Source organism: Hordeum vulgare, chromosome 3H (genome assembly GCF_904849725.1).
Source record: "Hordeum vulgare subsp. vulgare chromosome 3H, MorexV3_pseudomolecules_assembly, whole genome shotgun sequence".
In the NCBI taxonomy this organism is placed as follows: domain Eukaryota; kingdom Viridiplantae; phylum Streptophyta; class Magnoliopsida; order Poales; family Poaceae; genus Hordeum; species Hordeum vulgare.
In genome coordinates, this window is record NC_058520.1 from 371,534,422 (window position 1) to 371,550,773 (window position 16,352).

General features: G+C 47.0%; 1 protein-coding gene across 1 annotated transcript; it reads right to left on the minus strand.

The window, feature by feature from the left end:
- Nucleotides 1-11,367: 11,367 nt before the first annotated feature.
- On the minus strand, nucleotides 11,368-13,736 carry LOC123443888 (probable aldo-keto reductase 1). Its single transcript, XM_045120434.1, has 7 exons — nucleotides 13,573-13,736; nucleotides 13,300-13,467; nucleotides 13,012-13,215; nucleotides 12,696-12,868; nucleotides 12,527-12,623; nucleotides 12,277-12,430; nucleotides 11,368-11,794 (listed from the first exon to the last, which is right to left on the minus strand). Exons 1-7 carry the CDS (start codon nucleotides 13,624-13,626, stop codon nucleotides 11,619-11,621), a joined length of 1,026 nt encoding a protein of 341 aa, XP_044976369.1. The 5' UTR covers nucleotides 13,627-13,736; the 3' UTR covers nucleotides 11,368-11,618.
- Between the last annotated feature and the right edge of the window lie 2,616 nt (nucleotides 13,737-16,352).

Here is a 16,352-nt window from a genome sequence, read left to right on the forward strand (position 1 = left end):
CGGAGTGCCCAAGTCCTTCTCTACCAAATCGCACCAAAGCAACTAATGCTAGGGAGGAAAATGAGAGGAAGAACGAAGAAGAAGATGAAGAACTCCAATATCTAGACCCAAGGGGTTCCCCTCACTTAGAGGAGAAAGTGATTCGTGGAAATGTAGATCTAGATCTCCTCTCTCTTTTCCCTCAAGAACTAGCAAGAATCATTGGAGGGATTGAGAGTTAGCAAACTCGAAGAAGGTCAACAATGGGGGAAGAACACGAGCTAAAGAGATAAGGTTCAATAGGGAAGAAGACCCCCTTTTATAGGTGGGGAAAAATCCAACCGTTAAGCCTCACAGCCCGCACAGAGCGGTAGTACCACTCATGGAGCGGTACTACCGCTCGATAGGTTCACCAACCATGCTGAGGCCAAAAAGGATGCAAAAAACAGTCCGACGGAGCGGTACTACCGCTCCTGGAGCGGTACTACCGCTAGGAGCGGTAGTAAAAAATTACTACCGCTCCGGGGGCGGTACTACCGCTACACGAGCGGTACTACCGCTAGCACGAGGAGCGGTACTACCGCTGGATACTAAAACTGATGTAAGTTTTGCATACGGACTCCAAATTCAACGAAACGAAGTTTGTTGGAAAGCTAACGACATGGGCTAAGACAATATTGATAGAAATATCAATAAGAAGCAAGTGAGAAAAGTCTCATAAGAAAATGGTGAGAAACCTTCTTCAAATAAGACCGATAAAAACTCTCAACATCGGAAACATCATAGAAGATGCATATGGACTCCGTTTTCGATGAACTCGAGCTTGTCATGAAGATGACCATAAGCTTTAAAACTTACAAAGAGAAACACCAAACAAGAACCAATAAGTATGATGCAAGGATGAAAATGGTTTGAGCTCTCAACGAACGATACGATCAAGCTACTCACTTGAGAGCCCCCCTTGACAGTACGGCAATCTATCCTAAAATAGAAAACCTATCAAGGGGAAACCTATACCTTGCACCAAGTCCTCTTGAGCTCGATGACGATGATCTTGGGTTCCTCAAGATGGACCACCTTTCTTGCTTGTGTTGGCTTGATGAAGACTAGTTGATTGCTCCCCCATACACACTATGGGTGAGCCGCTCTTCAGCATATCTTCACAAGTCCATTGCCACCATCCTCCATCACTTGACATCATCCTCCATGGGTTGTATGAGATATTCATCTTGACGCAAGGCCATGGAAACAGACCTAACCCCACATAGAACTCTCAAGAAGACCATGGGTTAGTACACAAATACGTACTGGACAATGCTTACCATACCATGGGATCACTTGATCCCTCTCGGTACATCTTGTACGCTTTGTGTGTGGATCATCTTGATTTACTCTTTGTCTGACGATCTTGATCAATCTTGTGTCTCTATGACCATTCTTTGGATAATACCTTGAATACCACCTTGGTCATCATATAAACTCCTTGAACCCAACAGATGGACTTCAAGAAGTGCCTATGGACAAATCCTATAAATATAACTTAAGGCAACCATTAGTCCATAGGAATTGTCATCAATTACCAAAACCACATATGGAGATATATGGTCTAACAAAGGTTATTTGCATATCCTCCTTAAATCCATATGCCTTACCTAGAGCTTCCCAATCTTAGCAACCCAAATGTGAGTGATTAACTGCATTGTATAGTTTAACCGAAACGCGTAACCATTCTTAGTACTCACGTGAGCTTTCCTCGTCTCCATATTCTCACTATCTTGGGGACCGAGCTTCTCCGAGACATACCGTCTTGCATGACAGGGGATGCACTAGTTGAATTATAAAAAAGAGAAATTACATATTGAAGCAAAGAAACACAAGTCATGATTAATTACGAAAAAATACTTGTCGTCGTTGCGTACCGTAAAAAAATCAAAGGTCTAGTCCAACTTGATAGTGAAGAACCCACCATTTTGCAGGTGAGGCATGTCACACATACCCCAATCCTCACCACAATAATCACACTCAGGGATCCTATCATCGTCAGGTTTTTCCTGTGTTCGTGATTCAAAGATTAAAAATCAACGACAATTATACCATGAAATATTCAACATGGGTTGAGTTTCCGTCTATCAAGGCTTCCTTGAAAAACTCCAATATCTCCTGTATATGGTGCGCACTCCCTCACACTAATATGGTGGTGTATGCGGTGGACACTCCTCTCAACAGAAATTTTGACCGTCGGTGTTCCTCACTCCTTCCTTCCTCCCCGTGTGGATTACCAAAATGTATAACACAAAGGGAAGAAGGAGGAACCGACCCCCATGACAACAGTCGAGATTCTTCCTCTGATATTTTGACCTTCGATTTTGGTCGCTTCCTCTACCTCTCTCGCGCATTATACCTAGGTATATATCGTAAGAAGAGTAAGAGGAAGCGACCCCCACGATAGCAGTCGGAATTCTTCCCCTCATATTTCGACCGTCGGTGTTGGTCGCTTCCTTTCCCTCTCTCGCGCATTATACCAAGGTATATATCGTGAGAAGAGGAAGAGGAAATGACCGCAATGACAACAGTCGAGATTCCTCCATCACGAACATACTCAAAGTCACGCAGGGAGCTCCGACACACTGAAAGTCAACCCTAATCATAAGTCAATTAACGTTACATTTATGGAGTAATGACATAAAAAATGGGCTATGTTTTGCCGGTATGTCATCTAATTCCAGTCCCTGTAAATCACGGGAACTTGATATTTCCTACTTTATAGTAAAAGTCATGCTGAAATTCATGAAATTTTTTGGTGTGACCATTACTAAAATAGGACATATCGAGCGCGTAAAATTTACGGGAACGGGAATGAACTAACATTCCGACAAAACATAAGCCACCCCGTGGTGTTTCTGCAAATTCACATTTGCATTTAAAAAAACTAGCTTCAAATTTGCATTTCAAAAAAAACTCACCTCCCATTTTCATGTCAAAAAATACTATTTGCACATTTTTACAACTACTCATCTACAACTACCACATATGCGGTAATAAAGGAACATTTTTACTACTACTACATCTACTGCAAATTCACATTTTTATAAATATTATTTGAACATCATCTCCATCTAGACCTAGAACACGAAGAGATTCTAAAACTTTGGAGGAGGACGGGGTCGATGGTCGGAGGAGGAGGGGCGGCGGTTGAAGGAGGGAAGAGGGTCGATGGCTGGAGGAGGGAGAAGGGGGTGGCTAGAGGAAGAAGAAGGGCGAGGATTGAGGGGGGGAGGGAGAGGAGGAGGATGGCGATGATGGAGGATAAAGAAGGGCAAGGGGTGGCTTATGACAATGGAGGAGAGAGGATGGCGGTGCGGCAACGGCACGTAGATGACGCGGTGAGAGAGAGAGAGATAGAGAGAGTGGAGGGGTGAGTGAGCAACGCACGCGCGGAGAATAAGACAGAGTGCGCTACTGCTATAAATTTAGCAGTAGCTCGTCTCCCTAAGGAGCTGCTACTATACGTAGTGTGGTGAGTACGGTGGGGCCCCACTTAGCAGTAGCGACGTTTTCTTCCTCCGCGCTAGTGCTAAAGTGGTACCAGTGGCACCGGCACGGCGTCCGCGCTATTGTCAAGTAGCAGTAGCGCTTCTCCCTCACCCGCGCTATTATTAGTCCTCCACCTATAAGGTTTTCCCTAGTAGTGTGAGTTGTGGAGATTGCACCGGATAATTTGTGCGAGTTCGGTGACCATTCTCAAGGGTCTCCAATTGTACAGGTTCGGTTACCCCCCCCCCCTTCAACGGTCCCCTAGTGGAGTCACGACGCTTTCCATTATGCGAGGTCGTTAGGAGAATACGTTGATCCATTGTGGCGTTTGGGAGCATTGTGCATCCACACTGCTCTAACGGAGATTACCATCCGCAAGGGTGCGTACATCAAGATACATCGTCGTCTCTGTGTGTCTTGGTTATGTCTTACCTGGATCCTTTGCTTAGGCACTTATTTTGTGATAGTCATCAAATTTCAAGTTATATATCTTGTTATCACATTGTTGTTATCTTTTTAGCATAAGTTATTGATGCACACACTTGAGTATTTAGGCTTTGTGCTTCCTAAATTAAATGCTAGCTTTATTTTGTATTTACTCAAGTCTAAACCGTAATTGCTTGTTTTTAAATCACCTATTCACCGTCCCTCTAGACGACATCCACAACCTTTTATGGTTCTATCGCCAGAGTGCGTGGCGGCATAGTTGATGCCTTATATTGCTAAAGTTCCTTCTGCTTGGGCATGTAAGGGACCGTGGATGTCCATGACCACATGTACCCCCACTAGCCCTGCCAGTGGACACGCCTCCAAAGGCGGCGCGAGGGCGGATACGGTGGCCTCCAATGTTGATGCGTGGAGCGATAGTGGCAGGTCTGGCCACTTGGCGAGCTCTGCCAACTCGGTATCCTCGGTGGCCTTCTTGAGGGCCTCGTCATCGTCCTCATCTTCCTTCAATGCGCGTGGGGGCGCTGAAGCACGACTGTGAAGCATGACCGATGGCGCTGGTCATGGTCGTCGTAGGGCACAGGGATGTCTGTTGGCATGTCGTGATAAGTACTCCCGACGATTCGCATTTAAAAAGGACAAGCGGGGGTAGCTGGCGTGTGGGAATAGATGCATGGCGTGTCCATCTGATGTACGTATGATGCAAACCTGGCCGGGGCCGTTAGGGATCAGACTACTGATCGCTGCTTGCCATCAGACGAGTGCGTGAGCCATATGATTGGAATGATCTGATACGTACGTCTGATGGTCCGTTGTAATGAGAATTAGCATTAAACTACTTCCATAAATCACGAACCACTTATGTGAGCCACCAATTACTTGGATTGCCTACCAATCTGCACCTCCCATGCTTGTTTTCAGGAAACCACTTGCGTATTTCTTTGAAGAAAATATTTTTACCAATTTTATTCAAATTTGCTTCTAGAACTAATATCTGCTTCCACATTCGTTTTATGCCGACGTAACGGTTTGCTTCCTTTGGAATAAATTTTTGTTTCCATTCACTAATTTTTTTGCTTCCATGGTGAATTGAATTTTTGCATCATTTAATATAAAATTATATTCTACACAAGAGATTTCGTTCAAAAGCATTGCATGTTTCCATCGATTAGAGCATTGCTTCTAACCAAATATCAATTTGCTTCCATCAAAGAGAAAAACAATACTTGTTTCGGAAACATCACTATCTTGTTTCCACCGTCCACTAGAGAATTTCTACCAACAAAATAGTAATTTACTCCCAAGAAGAAAAAAATCCAATGTACTTTAAACAAAATTGGGATTCATTTGAAAATAAAATAAAAAATTGTACTAACAAATTAGCTTCCAGCCAGTTGGCTTCCATGCATCAAACATCTACTTTTAAACAAATTGGTAATTTATTCCTACTTATTTCTATACACTTTGGATAAGGAGACCATCAAATTGACTTTGCACAATTCCTCACGACGTCGCGCAGTTGTCGCTGGAACTAGTGAATCATGTCCAGCACCATAGCACCACGCTTCTGCCTGCTCTTATCATGCAGCCATCAGTTTCCTGGATCCCGGGGGTAAGAAAAGGGTTAGCTTCCATAGTATTACTTCACCCTAAATCAACGACATAGGTTTTCCAGCAGTCTTTGAGGCCTGAAACTACATCATCAAGTCAAATTGCCGCAAAACGAGTCTTCAAAATTCTCACGGTTTCCCTCTACTTCATGATGCCTAGATGTGCTGCTTGCAACAACAACTCGGCAAAAGAATAAGAAAGAAGAAAGAAAAATAAAACATAGATCACATGGTTTGACAACAAAAAAGTTGGTACAAAAACTTGACTCTCCTGCTTCAAATTAAGATCAGGAAGGGTGACACACACTGTATATGAGGATTTTAGAAAGCATGGGATTTTGTATTGAACAACAAACATAAAGCCTACAAACAATATGAAACATGAAAATCAAGCAAATTGAACACATAAACATGATAATAACATGCGATCAATTCGAATAAATTGCAATCAATCATTAGTGAAATTGTATACTAATCAAAGAACAAAAAAGTTAAAAAAAATAATGGAGGTTGTTGTTGGTTCACCGATCGACGGGTGCTACTCCGACAGCCGGTCCAACCTCCATGCAACCTGGTCATGGAACTAATGCTGTGAAGATGGCGGGCACAACCACCTACTATTGGGATGTTGGGACCAACGAGGTCACCGGCTGCCGCATCATGGGGCAGCTCGGCGCAGATTTGCTTGTATGGAAGCAAGACATTAGAATTAAGAAAGCTTCTTTGCTGACTGAGGTAAACAAGAATGTGGCAACTCAGGCTGCATGTGTTGTGTCACCAACATACATACTAATCCCATTGTTAGTCATTATGTGATCAAGGCACAGAAGCATTTTTCTAGATGACAGTAGCAAGATGAGTACAATGTAGGAACACATGGGTATAAAGTTGGGAAAACATGCAGATGGTACATTATTAGTGTTGGGAAGAAGCATGTAATTTTGAAACATGGAACCAAAAAAATCAATGCCAACTGTGGATGCATATGTTTGGAAGCACCCATCTAATAGAAATAGGCTGGAACATCTGCGCGAGCTTTTTAACAGTAATTCTAACAAACAACCCTCGAGACAATTCTTCCATTTTTCGAGATGTATGAAGCTCGAAATACTACAATAATGCATTATTAGTGTTGGGTGAAAGCATGTAATTTTGAAAAATGAAACCAAAAACTTTGCCGCCAACTGTGGTTGCATATATTTGGAAGCACCCATCTAACAGAGATTGGCTAGAACATTTGCATGGAAGTATACTAACAGACAAGAGTAATTCTAACAAACAAAGAAAATGGTGACACATATATTTGGTACGGTAATTCTTCCATTTTTCTAGATGTATTGAAGCTGGATATATAGCAAATGGTGCATTATTAGTGTTGGGTGAAGCATAAAATTTGAAAAATGAAACTAGAAACTTTGCCACCAACTGCAGATGCATATATTTGAAAGCTCTTTATGCAGGAAGCAACAAATCAATGTTTTGTAAGCATTTTTCACCATCATTTGAACCATGAATGTTGGAACTATGAATAGCCACAATTGCCTACCTACATAGCCATGGGTTATCGAATTATCAACGAAGCTCGACCTACACGGCTACAAAACCTACAAAAACTATGATGATAAATAACCTAAAACATGACCAGAACAATAGTAGTCAGGCAGTGAACGTACAAACCAAAAGACAACTCGACTGTTGGATGAAATACAAAGAAAATTGCACAACTCGACTGTTGGTTTGGAGAAGCAGCGGGCTGAGCTGGCCGGCGGGGCGGGCGTGCTAGTTAAAACTAAGGGTTTAGGGTTTTGCGTGGTGTGGTGTATCCACCTCACGTCTCCATATATATAGATGATCAGGGTGTTACAATTACATACAAGTCCCTGTATGTATACAAATACACTATGTAAACTAGACCCTATTTTACATGCCCCCTCAATCTGAACTACATACAAGATTCAGATTGGTCCTAAATCGGTCTAGCATCTGCCGTGTAGAGGGTTTAGTAAATACATCCGCTAGCTGATCATCTGTTGCAATGAACCTGACATCCAATGCACCTGCAGCTACTCGTTCTCTCACAAAATGGAAATCAATCTCAATGTGTTTAGTCCGAGCATGGAATAGTGGATTTGCCGTCAGGTACGTAGCCCCTAAGTTATCACACCACAAAATGGGGGTGCGTTGCCGTGAAATTCCAAGTTCCCTGAGAGCTGTGTCTATCGAAATGGCTTCGGCAGCTCCATTGGCCAACGCCTTATACTCTGCCTCAGTACTAGATCTCAAGACCATAGGCTGTTTCTTGGAACTCCAAGATATAAGATTAGGTCCAACGAATATAGCAAAACCACATGTGGAGCGTATGTCATCAACACAGCCTACCCAGTCTGCATCTGTGAATATACTAACTCCAGTAAACTGTGATTTGCGAATTTGAAGCCCTCTGTTTAGTGTACCTTTCACATACCTCAAAATGCGCTTAACACCTTCCCAATGGACCTCTGTAGGCTGAGACAGAAACTGGCACACTTTGTTCACAGCGAAGGAGATATTGGGACGAGTAAGTGTTAAGTAATGAAGAGCACCAACCACACTCCGATACCTGAAAGAGTCACCAGAACCCAGAGGTGCACCAGTATGGCGTGATAGACTCTCGGACGTAGCAAGTGGAGTGGAGGTGGACTTCTCCATGTTGACACGATGAAGAAGGTCCAGTGCATACTTTCTTTGTGTCAACATCATGCCCCTAGAATGAAAGGACGCTTCCAATCCAAGAAAGTACTCAAGCGTGCCCATATCCTTGATGGGAAATGTAGCGGATATGGCCTGCACAAGGCGGTCAACCACAGCAGGTGTAGAGCCAGCAATCACAATATCGTCAACATAAACCAACATGAATATTTGAGTGGCGCCATGAGAGAAGATGAACAGCGATGTGTCTGCTTTGGATGTGAAAAAACCGAGCTGGGAAAGACGACAGCTCAAACGAGCATACCAGGCGCGAGGTGAGGCCATAGATGGATCTCTGAAGTTTGCAAACATGAGATGGATACATGGCATCCCGAAACTGGGCGGCTGCTGCATGTAGACGTCTTCTGCAAGAAAACCGTGTAGGAATGCATTGCTCACATCAATCTGCCGCAGACTCCAACCTCGAGAGACCGCGATGGAGGGCACGAGTCGAACCGTAGAAGGTTTGACCACTGGGCTGAATGTGTCACCATAGTCTATGCCGTGTGGTGTAGATACCATGTAGAAGTGCATGCTCTAGCCAATGCAACCAAAAGACTGGTCTAATGAAAGAGACTAGGCAACACATTATACGTCAACACTCCCCCTCATGTGTGGCTCCCTCAGGCCTAAACATGGACTGAAAGTGGGCTGCAATTTAATTGCGCTAGCCGGGTCTTGAACTCGAGACCTCTTGGCTCTGATACCAAGTTAAAACTAAGGGTTTAGGGTTTTGCGTGGTGTGGTGTATCCACCTCACGTCTCCATATATATAGATGATCAGGGTGTTACAATTACATACGAGTCCCTGTATGTATACAAATACACTATGTAAACTAGACCCTATTTTACATGCCCCCTCAATCTGAACTACATACAAGATTCAGATTGGTCCTAAATCAGTCTAGCATCTGCCGTGTAGAGGGTTTAGTAAATACATCCGCTAGCTGATCATCTGTTGAAATGAACCTGACATCCAAAGCACCTGCAGCTACTCGTTCTCTCACAAAATGGAAATCAAACTCAATGTGTTTAGTCCGAGCGTGAAATAGTGGATTTGCCGTCACGTATGTAGCCCCTAAGTTATCACACCACAAAATGGGGGTGCGCTGCCGTGAAATTCCAAGTTCCCTAAGAGCTGTGTCTATCCAAATGGCTTCGGCAGCTCCATTGGCCAACGCCTTATACTCTGCCTCACTACTAGATCTCAAGACCGTAGGCTATTTCTTGGAACTCCAAGATATAAGGTTAGGTCCAACGAATATAGCAAAACCACATGTGGAGCGTCTGTCATCCACACAACCTGCCCAGTCTGCATCTATGAATATACTAACTCCAGTAAACTGTGATTTGCGAATTTGAAGTCGTGTGTTTAGTGTACCTTTCACATACCTCAAAATGCGCTTAACAGCTTCCCAATGGACCTCTGTAGGCTTAGACAGAAACTGGCACACTTTATTCACAGCGAAGGAGATATCAGCACGAGTGAGTGTTAAGTACTGAAGAGCATCAACCACACTCCGATACCTGAAAGAGTCACCAGAACCGAGAGGTGCACCAGTACGGCATGATAGGCTCTCGGACGTAGCAAGTGGAGTGGAGGTGGACTTCTCCATGTTGACACGATGAAGAAGGTCCAGTGCATACTTTCTTTGTGTCAACATCATGCCCTAGAATGAAAGGACGCTTCCAATCCAAGAAAGTACTCAAGCGTGCCCATATCCTTGATGGGGAATGTAGCGGATAGGGCCTGCACAAGGCGGTCAACCACAGTAGGTGTAGAGCCAGCAATCACAATATCGTCAACATAAACCAACATGAATATCTGAGTGGCGCCATGAGAGAAGATGAACAGCGATGTGTCTGCTTTGGATGTGAAAAAACCGAGCTGGGAAAGACGACAGCTCAAACGAGCATACCAGGCGCGAGGTGAGGCCATAGATGGATCTCTGAAGTTTGCAAACATGAGATGGATACCTGGCATCCTCGAAACCGGGCGGCTGCTGCATGTAGACGTCTTCTGCAAGAAAACCGTGTAGGAATGCATTGCTCACATCAATCTGCCGCAGGCTCCAACGTCGAGAGACCGCGATGGAGAGCACGAGTCGAACCGTAGAAGGTTTGACCACTGGGCTGAATGTGTGACCATAGTCTATGCCATGTCGTGTAGATACCATGTAGAAGTGCATGCTCTAGCCAATGCAACCAAAAGACCGATCTGATGAAAGAGACTAGGCAGCACATTATACGTCAACACCCCCCCTCACGTGTGGCTCCCTCAGGCCTAAACGTGGACCGAAAGTGGGCTGTAATTTAATTGCGCTAGCCGGGTCTTGAACTCGAGACCTCTTGGCTCTGATACCAAGTTAAAACTAAGGGCTTATGGTTTTGCGTGGTGTGGTGTATCCACCTCACGTCTTCATATATATAGATGATCAGGGTGTTACAATTACATACGAGTCCATGTATGTATACAAATACAATATATAAACTAGACCCTACTATTTTACAGTGTTGCTCAACAATATGTAAACTAGACCCTATTTTACAGTGCTGCTCAACGGCGGGGAGAGCAGGAAGCAGCGGTGTGCGAGGGCAGGGTAGAAGGAAATCTAGGTGAGGGGAGCCGGATGAGCTCGGGCTGGTGCGGCTGCAACTGGAATAGGAGAGATTGAGGGAGAGATTAGCAAGAGGTTTAGGGCAGGGCTAGGGGCAGTTAGAGAGATTAGCAAGAGGTTTAGGGCAGGGCTAGGGGCAGTTAGAGAGATTAGCAAGAGGTTTAGGGCAGGGCTAGGGGCAGTTAATTTAGGTGAGGGGAGCCGGATGAGCTCGGGCTGGTGCGGCTGCAACTGGAATAGGAGAGATTGAGGGAGAGATTAGCAAGAGGTTTAGGGCAGGGCTAGGGGCAGTTAGAGAGATTAGCAAGAGGTTTAGGGCAGGGCTAGGGGCAGTTAATTCCTTGCCGATATTGTTTTTTCCTTAAAAAACAACAGAGTTTGTGAGGCGTCGGATTTCAATTGAGTGAATGGTGTTAGAATGGTCTGATTCAGGACTTCTACCAGACTATAGATAACAAAAGCCGCGTAATTGATGTCACGGAAAGCCCGTAAGACTAGAGAGCCATAGACATAGCTAGTGCAGTCTCAGTCTTCTGTTACACAAGAACACATAAATTTACACGGCACGTGGAGACAGTGCAATTGTTCTTATTCACGGGACAATTCACAAGATGAAGATACAGGGAGCACCATTCATCACAGTAGCAGATATCATGGCATGTTTTGCTCGCACATATCACTGTCTCCACAATCTTTTTTAGTTTCACTTCTTCGGCGTATCTGCATAATTCCAGGTGAATTTCGCAAATGAAGTATATTGCCTTCCACCGGCCACATCTTCTTCGCGTATCTCATTGCTAATCTCTTTGAGGTCATCTTCTGTGAGCTTCACCTTTAAGGAGTCAATGTTGGAGTCTAGATTCTTGATCTTAGTTGTCCCTGAGAAATTGGACAGCATATTTGTCAATGACACAATGCTAGTCTACTGGAAAAATGATCTTCAGTATTGATGTACTTGTTTGGAACTTGGAAGCAGCGAAAGAGGTCTTTTTGTGGATACAAATTAGGCCATGTTTTGAGGCATCAAAACGATTCGCGGTTCAGCTTAATGCCGGTTCAAAATTAACACAATGGCATAAACTGTAGAGCAAAAGACTAGATCTCAAGGAGGGTGTTCATATTACCATGGTATGCTATGTTTGTCTGTCAAAGATAGTTAGATTGCAGTTGAAATATCTCTCTTTGTGTCTCCTATATTTCACTAAGATTTATTAAACCATACATTTCACTTCTATCAGAAAGCACATGCAAGCAGGACGATCTTCAGTTTTTGCGCCTATTATGTGAACTGAGAACTCCATAAAACCATTGCACATGTTTAACACTATGTGACATCAATGATGAGAAGGACATAACATTACCTGGTATCGGAACCACATCATCCCCTTGATGCAGAACCCAGGCTAAAGCTAGCTGAGCAGGGCTGCAATGGTGCTTCTTGGCCAGTTCTTCCATTTTCAGATAAAGTTGCTTGTTCTTCTCCAGGTTTTCAGCAGAAAAACGTGGATGGCCTTTCTAAAAAAGCCAATTATACAGAGAGAGGGGTTCAGGCCTAAGTATATTAACTAAAAAGAAATGACTAGTGCAGAAACCAACTGACTGTATCGGTACCAGACTAGATTCAGCAGACACTTGTTGTGTCACTCCCCTTCCACCGAAAAACCCACGGGCAATCGGGCTGTAGGGAACAATTGCAATCCCTAGTTCTCTGAGGTCCATACAACACATGATCAATCAATCAGGACTGCCGATTAGTAAGGTTTGTAATGCCGAAATTCACCTGCAGAGAGGCACAATCTCGGGCTCGATGTCGCGTGCCCACAGAGACCACTCCATCTGCACAGCAGAGATGGGGTGCACAGCGTGAGCACGCCTGATGGTGTCGGGGCTCGCCTCCGATAACCCAATGTACTTGACCTTCCCCTCCTCCACAAGCTTCTTGAGCTCACCAATCTAGAGCAAATTCAGCACAATAGTTAGAGCAGAGGAATCACACCACACCAATCAAACAAAAAGACAGGGACTCTCATCTCATGTATGAAAATGAAGTTAACAGGAAGGAAGGAAGAAAGGGGTGGCGGTGAGAAGAGACCGACCGTGTCCTCGATGGGGATGGTGGTGTCGATGCGGTGCTGGTAGTAGAGGTCGATGTGGTCGACGCCGAGGCGGTGGAGGCTGGCCTCGCAGCAGGCGCGGACGTACTCCGGGCGGCCGCAGATGGTGCTCTTGCCCTGGGCGTCCCGCTGGATCCCGAACTTGGTGGCCACCTGCACCTTCTCCCGCGGCAGCTGCTTCAGCGCCTGGGACGACCAATCTCTCCGCAATTCAGTCTCCATCTTCGGCAAAGGAAGGAAGGGGACGCGGAAGAAAGAGAAACAACTCACCTTGCCGAGGAGGATCTCGTTAGTGTGGGGCCCGTAGACGTCGGAGGTGTCGAAGAAGGTGACGCCGCGGCGGAAGGCGTGCGTGACGACGGCGACGCCGGCGTCGTCCTCGACGGGGGAGTTGTACGAGCCTGTGAGGCCCATGCACCCGAACCCCAGCTTAGACACCTTGTTGTTGGATCATTCGATTCGATTCAGTGCGAGACCGAGCAGAGGAAGAAGGGAGGATACATAAATAAATCAAGGGTGGCGACAGGGCAAGGAGAAGATCACCTCCAGTCCTTGGGTGCCGAGGCTGACGCGGGGAATCGATGAGGTTTGCGCCATGGCGGACCGAAGCTCGCAGCCGCAGAGGCAGGGCCAGGCAAGTCACGGGACGGAAGCGCAGGCGTGAATGTTGCCAGTAGCGAACCGTCCAGTGGGATCACTGAGTAGCTATGCCCGCGTTTGGTTACTTGGTTGCATTTTTTTTTCGAAGGCAAAAATCAATTACAAAACCTTACGATTTGTTGTGAACAACAAGTGTAATAAAAACTCCACACTCCCCCACGACAATACAGACGTAATGAAAACAGACTTGTCCTAAACCAATCATCTAGACGCGTCATAACAAAAATGATCGCCTCGAAGAGCAACAACTCCAACCGAAATTCCCTTGCCAACACACTGCCCACCCTTGAATGCCTAAAAGGAGACGGCAAGTGGATAGCGGGACTCGATCAACCCAGAAAAAGTCATCGTCATACATAACGCCCACGAAGATCAACTCGGGCAGCGGCAAGCACCGGAGAACTGCCGACACAAACCAGGCCATGTCTCCACCTACAATGCTCTCAACAGAGTAACGACGCCACACCGCCGCCATCGCTGGTCCTGCAACGGACAAGGTTTTCGCCTGGAGACCACAATCCTATCAAGGAGGGGAGATGCCGACACACATCAGCAACGCCTCCAAGGAGGAAAACGACACCCGCACGCGTCGTCGCCGCCAGCTCCGAGAACGAGCAGGATTCTCATTCGAACCGTCGCACATCGCCCGTCCCCATCAACGAATTAGGCCAAACTGTCAGAGTCACACCGTCGTTGTCACAACACCTCGCCAAAATGTCCCGATCACTGCGGTACATCGACCTCGCACGGCCAAGAGCAGCAAGACCACCAACCAACACCTGCATGGTCACGGATCCACCTCACCAACACCTATCCATCCTCGTCGTCTCCACCTTGGCCGAGGGTTGGCACTCCATGCGACTGTTGCAACACGAGGCCACACAGGGGAGAAACCGGCGCGCCGAGTCACCCACGTGACCGCGCGCGCCCACCATGGTGCCCACTGTGTGAGACCCCGATCCAACCTTCGGCATGGCACCAACACCGAACCTAGCCGCATCACCTCCAAGACCGCAAGCGGTCCGCTTTCCTCAAAGCACGTTGGCATCAACAGGAACCGCAACACGTGCCCCGGGCACCGTAATGAATCCTGACCGCCGCTCCCGGCACCACCAAACCTGGCCAGGATCCGTATATGTCAAGGCCTCGCGCCGCGAGTTCCTGTTCCTTCCTGAGTACTCGAAGAAGAAGACCGCCCCGCTCCACCTCCCGACTGTGCACCGCCTCTTCTCGCGCTCTCCGCCTCGCACCAACTCCATCAGCAACACCACGCCGGGAAAACGCGACCGTCGACACCCCCATGGTACCCAGCGGCCACCAAGCCTCGACGAACACCACACCTCCGAAGCCGTCAAGGTCCCCAGGCCGCAGCCACCGCGAAGGCAGCACCACTGGATGGTGCCCTACCCTCCAGCCCAGCTAGAGGATCGAGCCATCGCCAGAGCTCTGCCGCACCACGCCGTCGGGAGACCTTGCGCACTAGGGAGAGGCCCCGCCGCCTCCGGCACTACCGAGCTTTGCCCGGCGGTGTTCCTTGACGGCTGCGTGGGGGAAGGGAGGGTGGAGGAGGATCGGCGGCGGAGGAAGCTAGGGTTCCCCGAGTCGCCTCAGAGAGGGACGTGGGGGCGTGGGGCACAGATCTTGGTCTATTGGTGGTTGCACTGAAAAATAAGATAGACTTAAGAGGACATGTTTGAAGAAATACAGGGTAAAATGCAATATTTACGTGTTGTTTGATTTTCTACATATGAGGTGTTTGGTTTCCTGCATGTGAGGTCTTGTCATCGAAAAACATTTTCACCTTGTATTCCGTTACATAAATGCATGAGTGACTAGGAGACTGTAGGATTTCGGGCTCCGCAAAACCCTTAAGATTCGAACTCAAGGGCGTGTAGGAAGATCTCTCACTAGCTCACCTCAGCTAGCTCGCTACTCGCTGAGAATGGCAAGGAACTCACTCGATGGTGAGGAAGGCACAGAACACAATAGTTTACCCAGGTTCGGGCCGCTGTGAAGCGTAATACCCTACTCCTGCTTTGGTGGATTGCCTCTCTTGAAGGAGGGTGGAAGAACTAGTACAGTGTTCACGGGCCTCCGGAGGCCGGGTGACTTTGCGTGGTGCTCATGGGTGAATGAATCTGTCCTCCTCTACGAAGTATCCTATCCTCCATATATAGTGGCGGCTCGGGTCCTCTTCCCTTATCGTTTCGGCGGCAAGGGATCCTACAATGGCCAATTTTGAAGGGGAACATGGGAACATGCTCCCCTGCCCAAAGGTGGTCTTCGCCTGCAAAGTAGCTACCGACGCTGCAGGGACGGGCCCAGGGGTGACGTCTGCCCTACTGACGGGCGGCGACGGCCTTGTTGCACCAGAATGAAACCTTTGGGAGATGCCCTCGAAACCCCGGTACGTCCATGCCCCTTTGCACTAAAGGGGAAACTGCGCTGCCCTGCTATCCGATGCTCGCATGTCCTTCCTCTGTGTCATCCTTGACTCCTGAGGCCGGGCCTCGCCTCGGAATATCCCCCGCTGTGGAGGGTTCCTGAGGAGGCCCCCTACGGGTCTTGGTGTTGTTCCTCCTCGCGAGGGCCTTGTCTTGGGAGGTGTCGGGCCCGTCAGTTTGCTTGATGAAGTGGGTCAACCCTGGGCCGCAGGCAGGCAA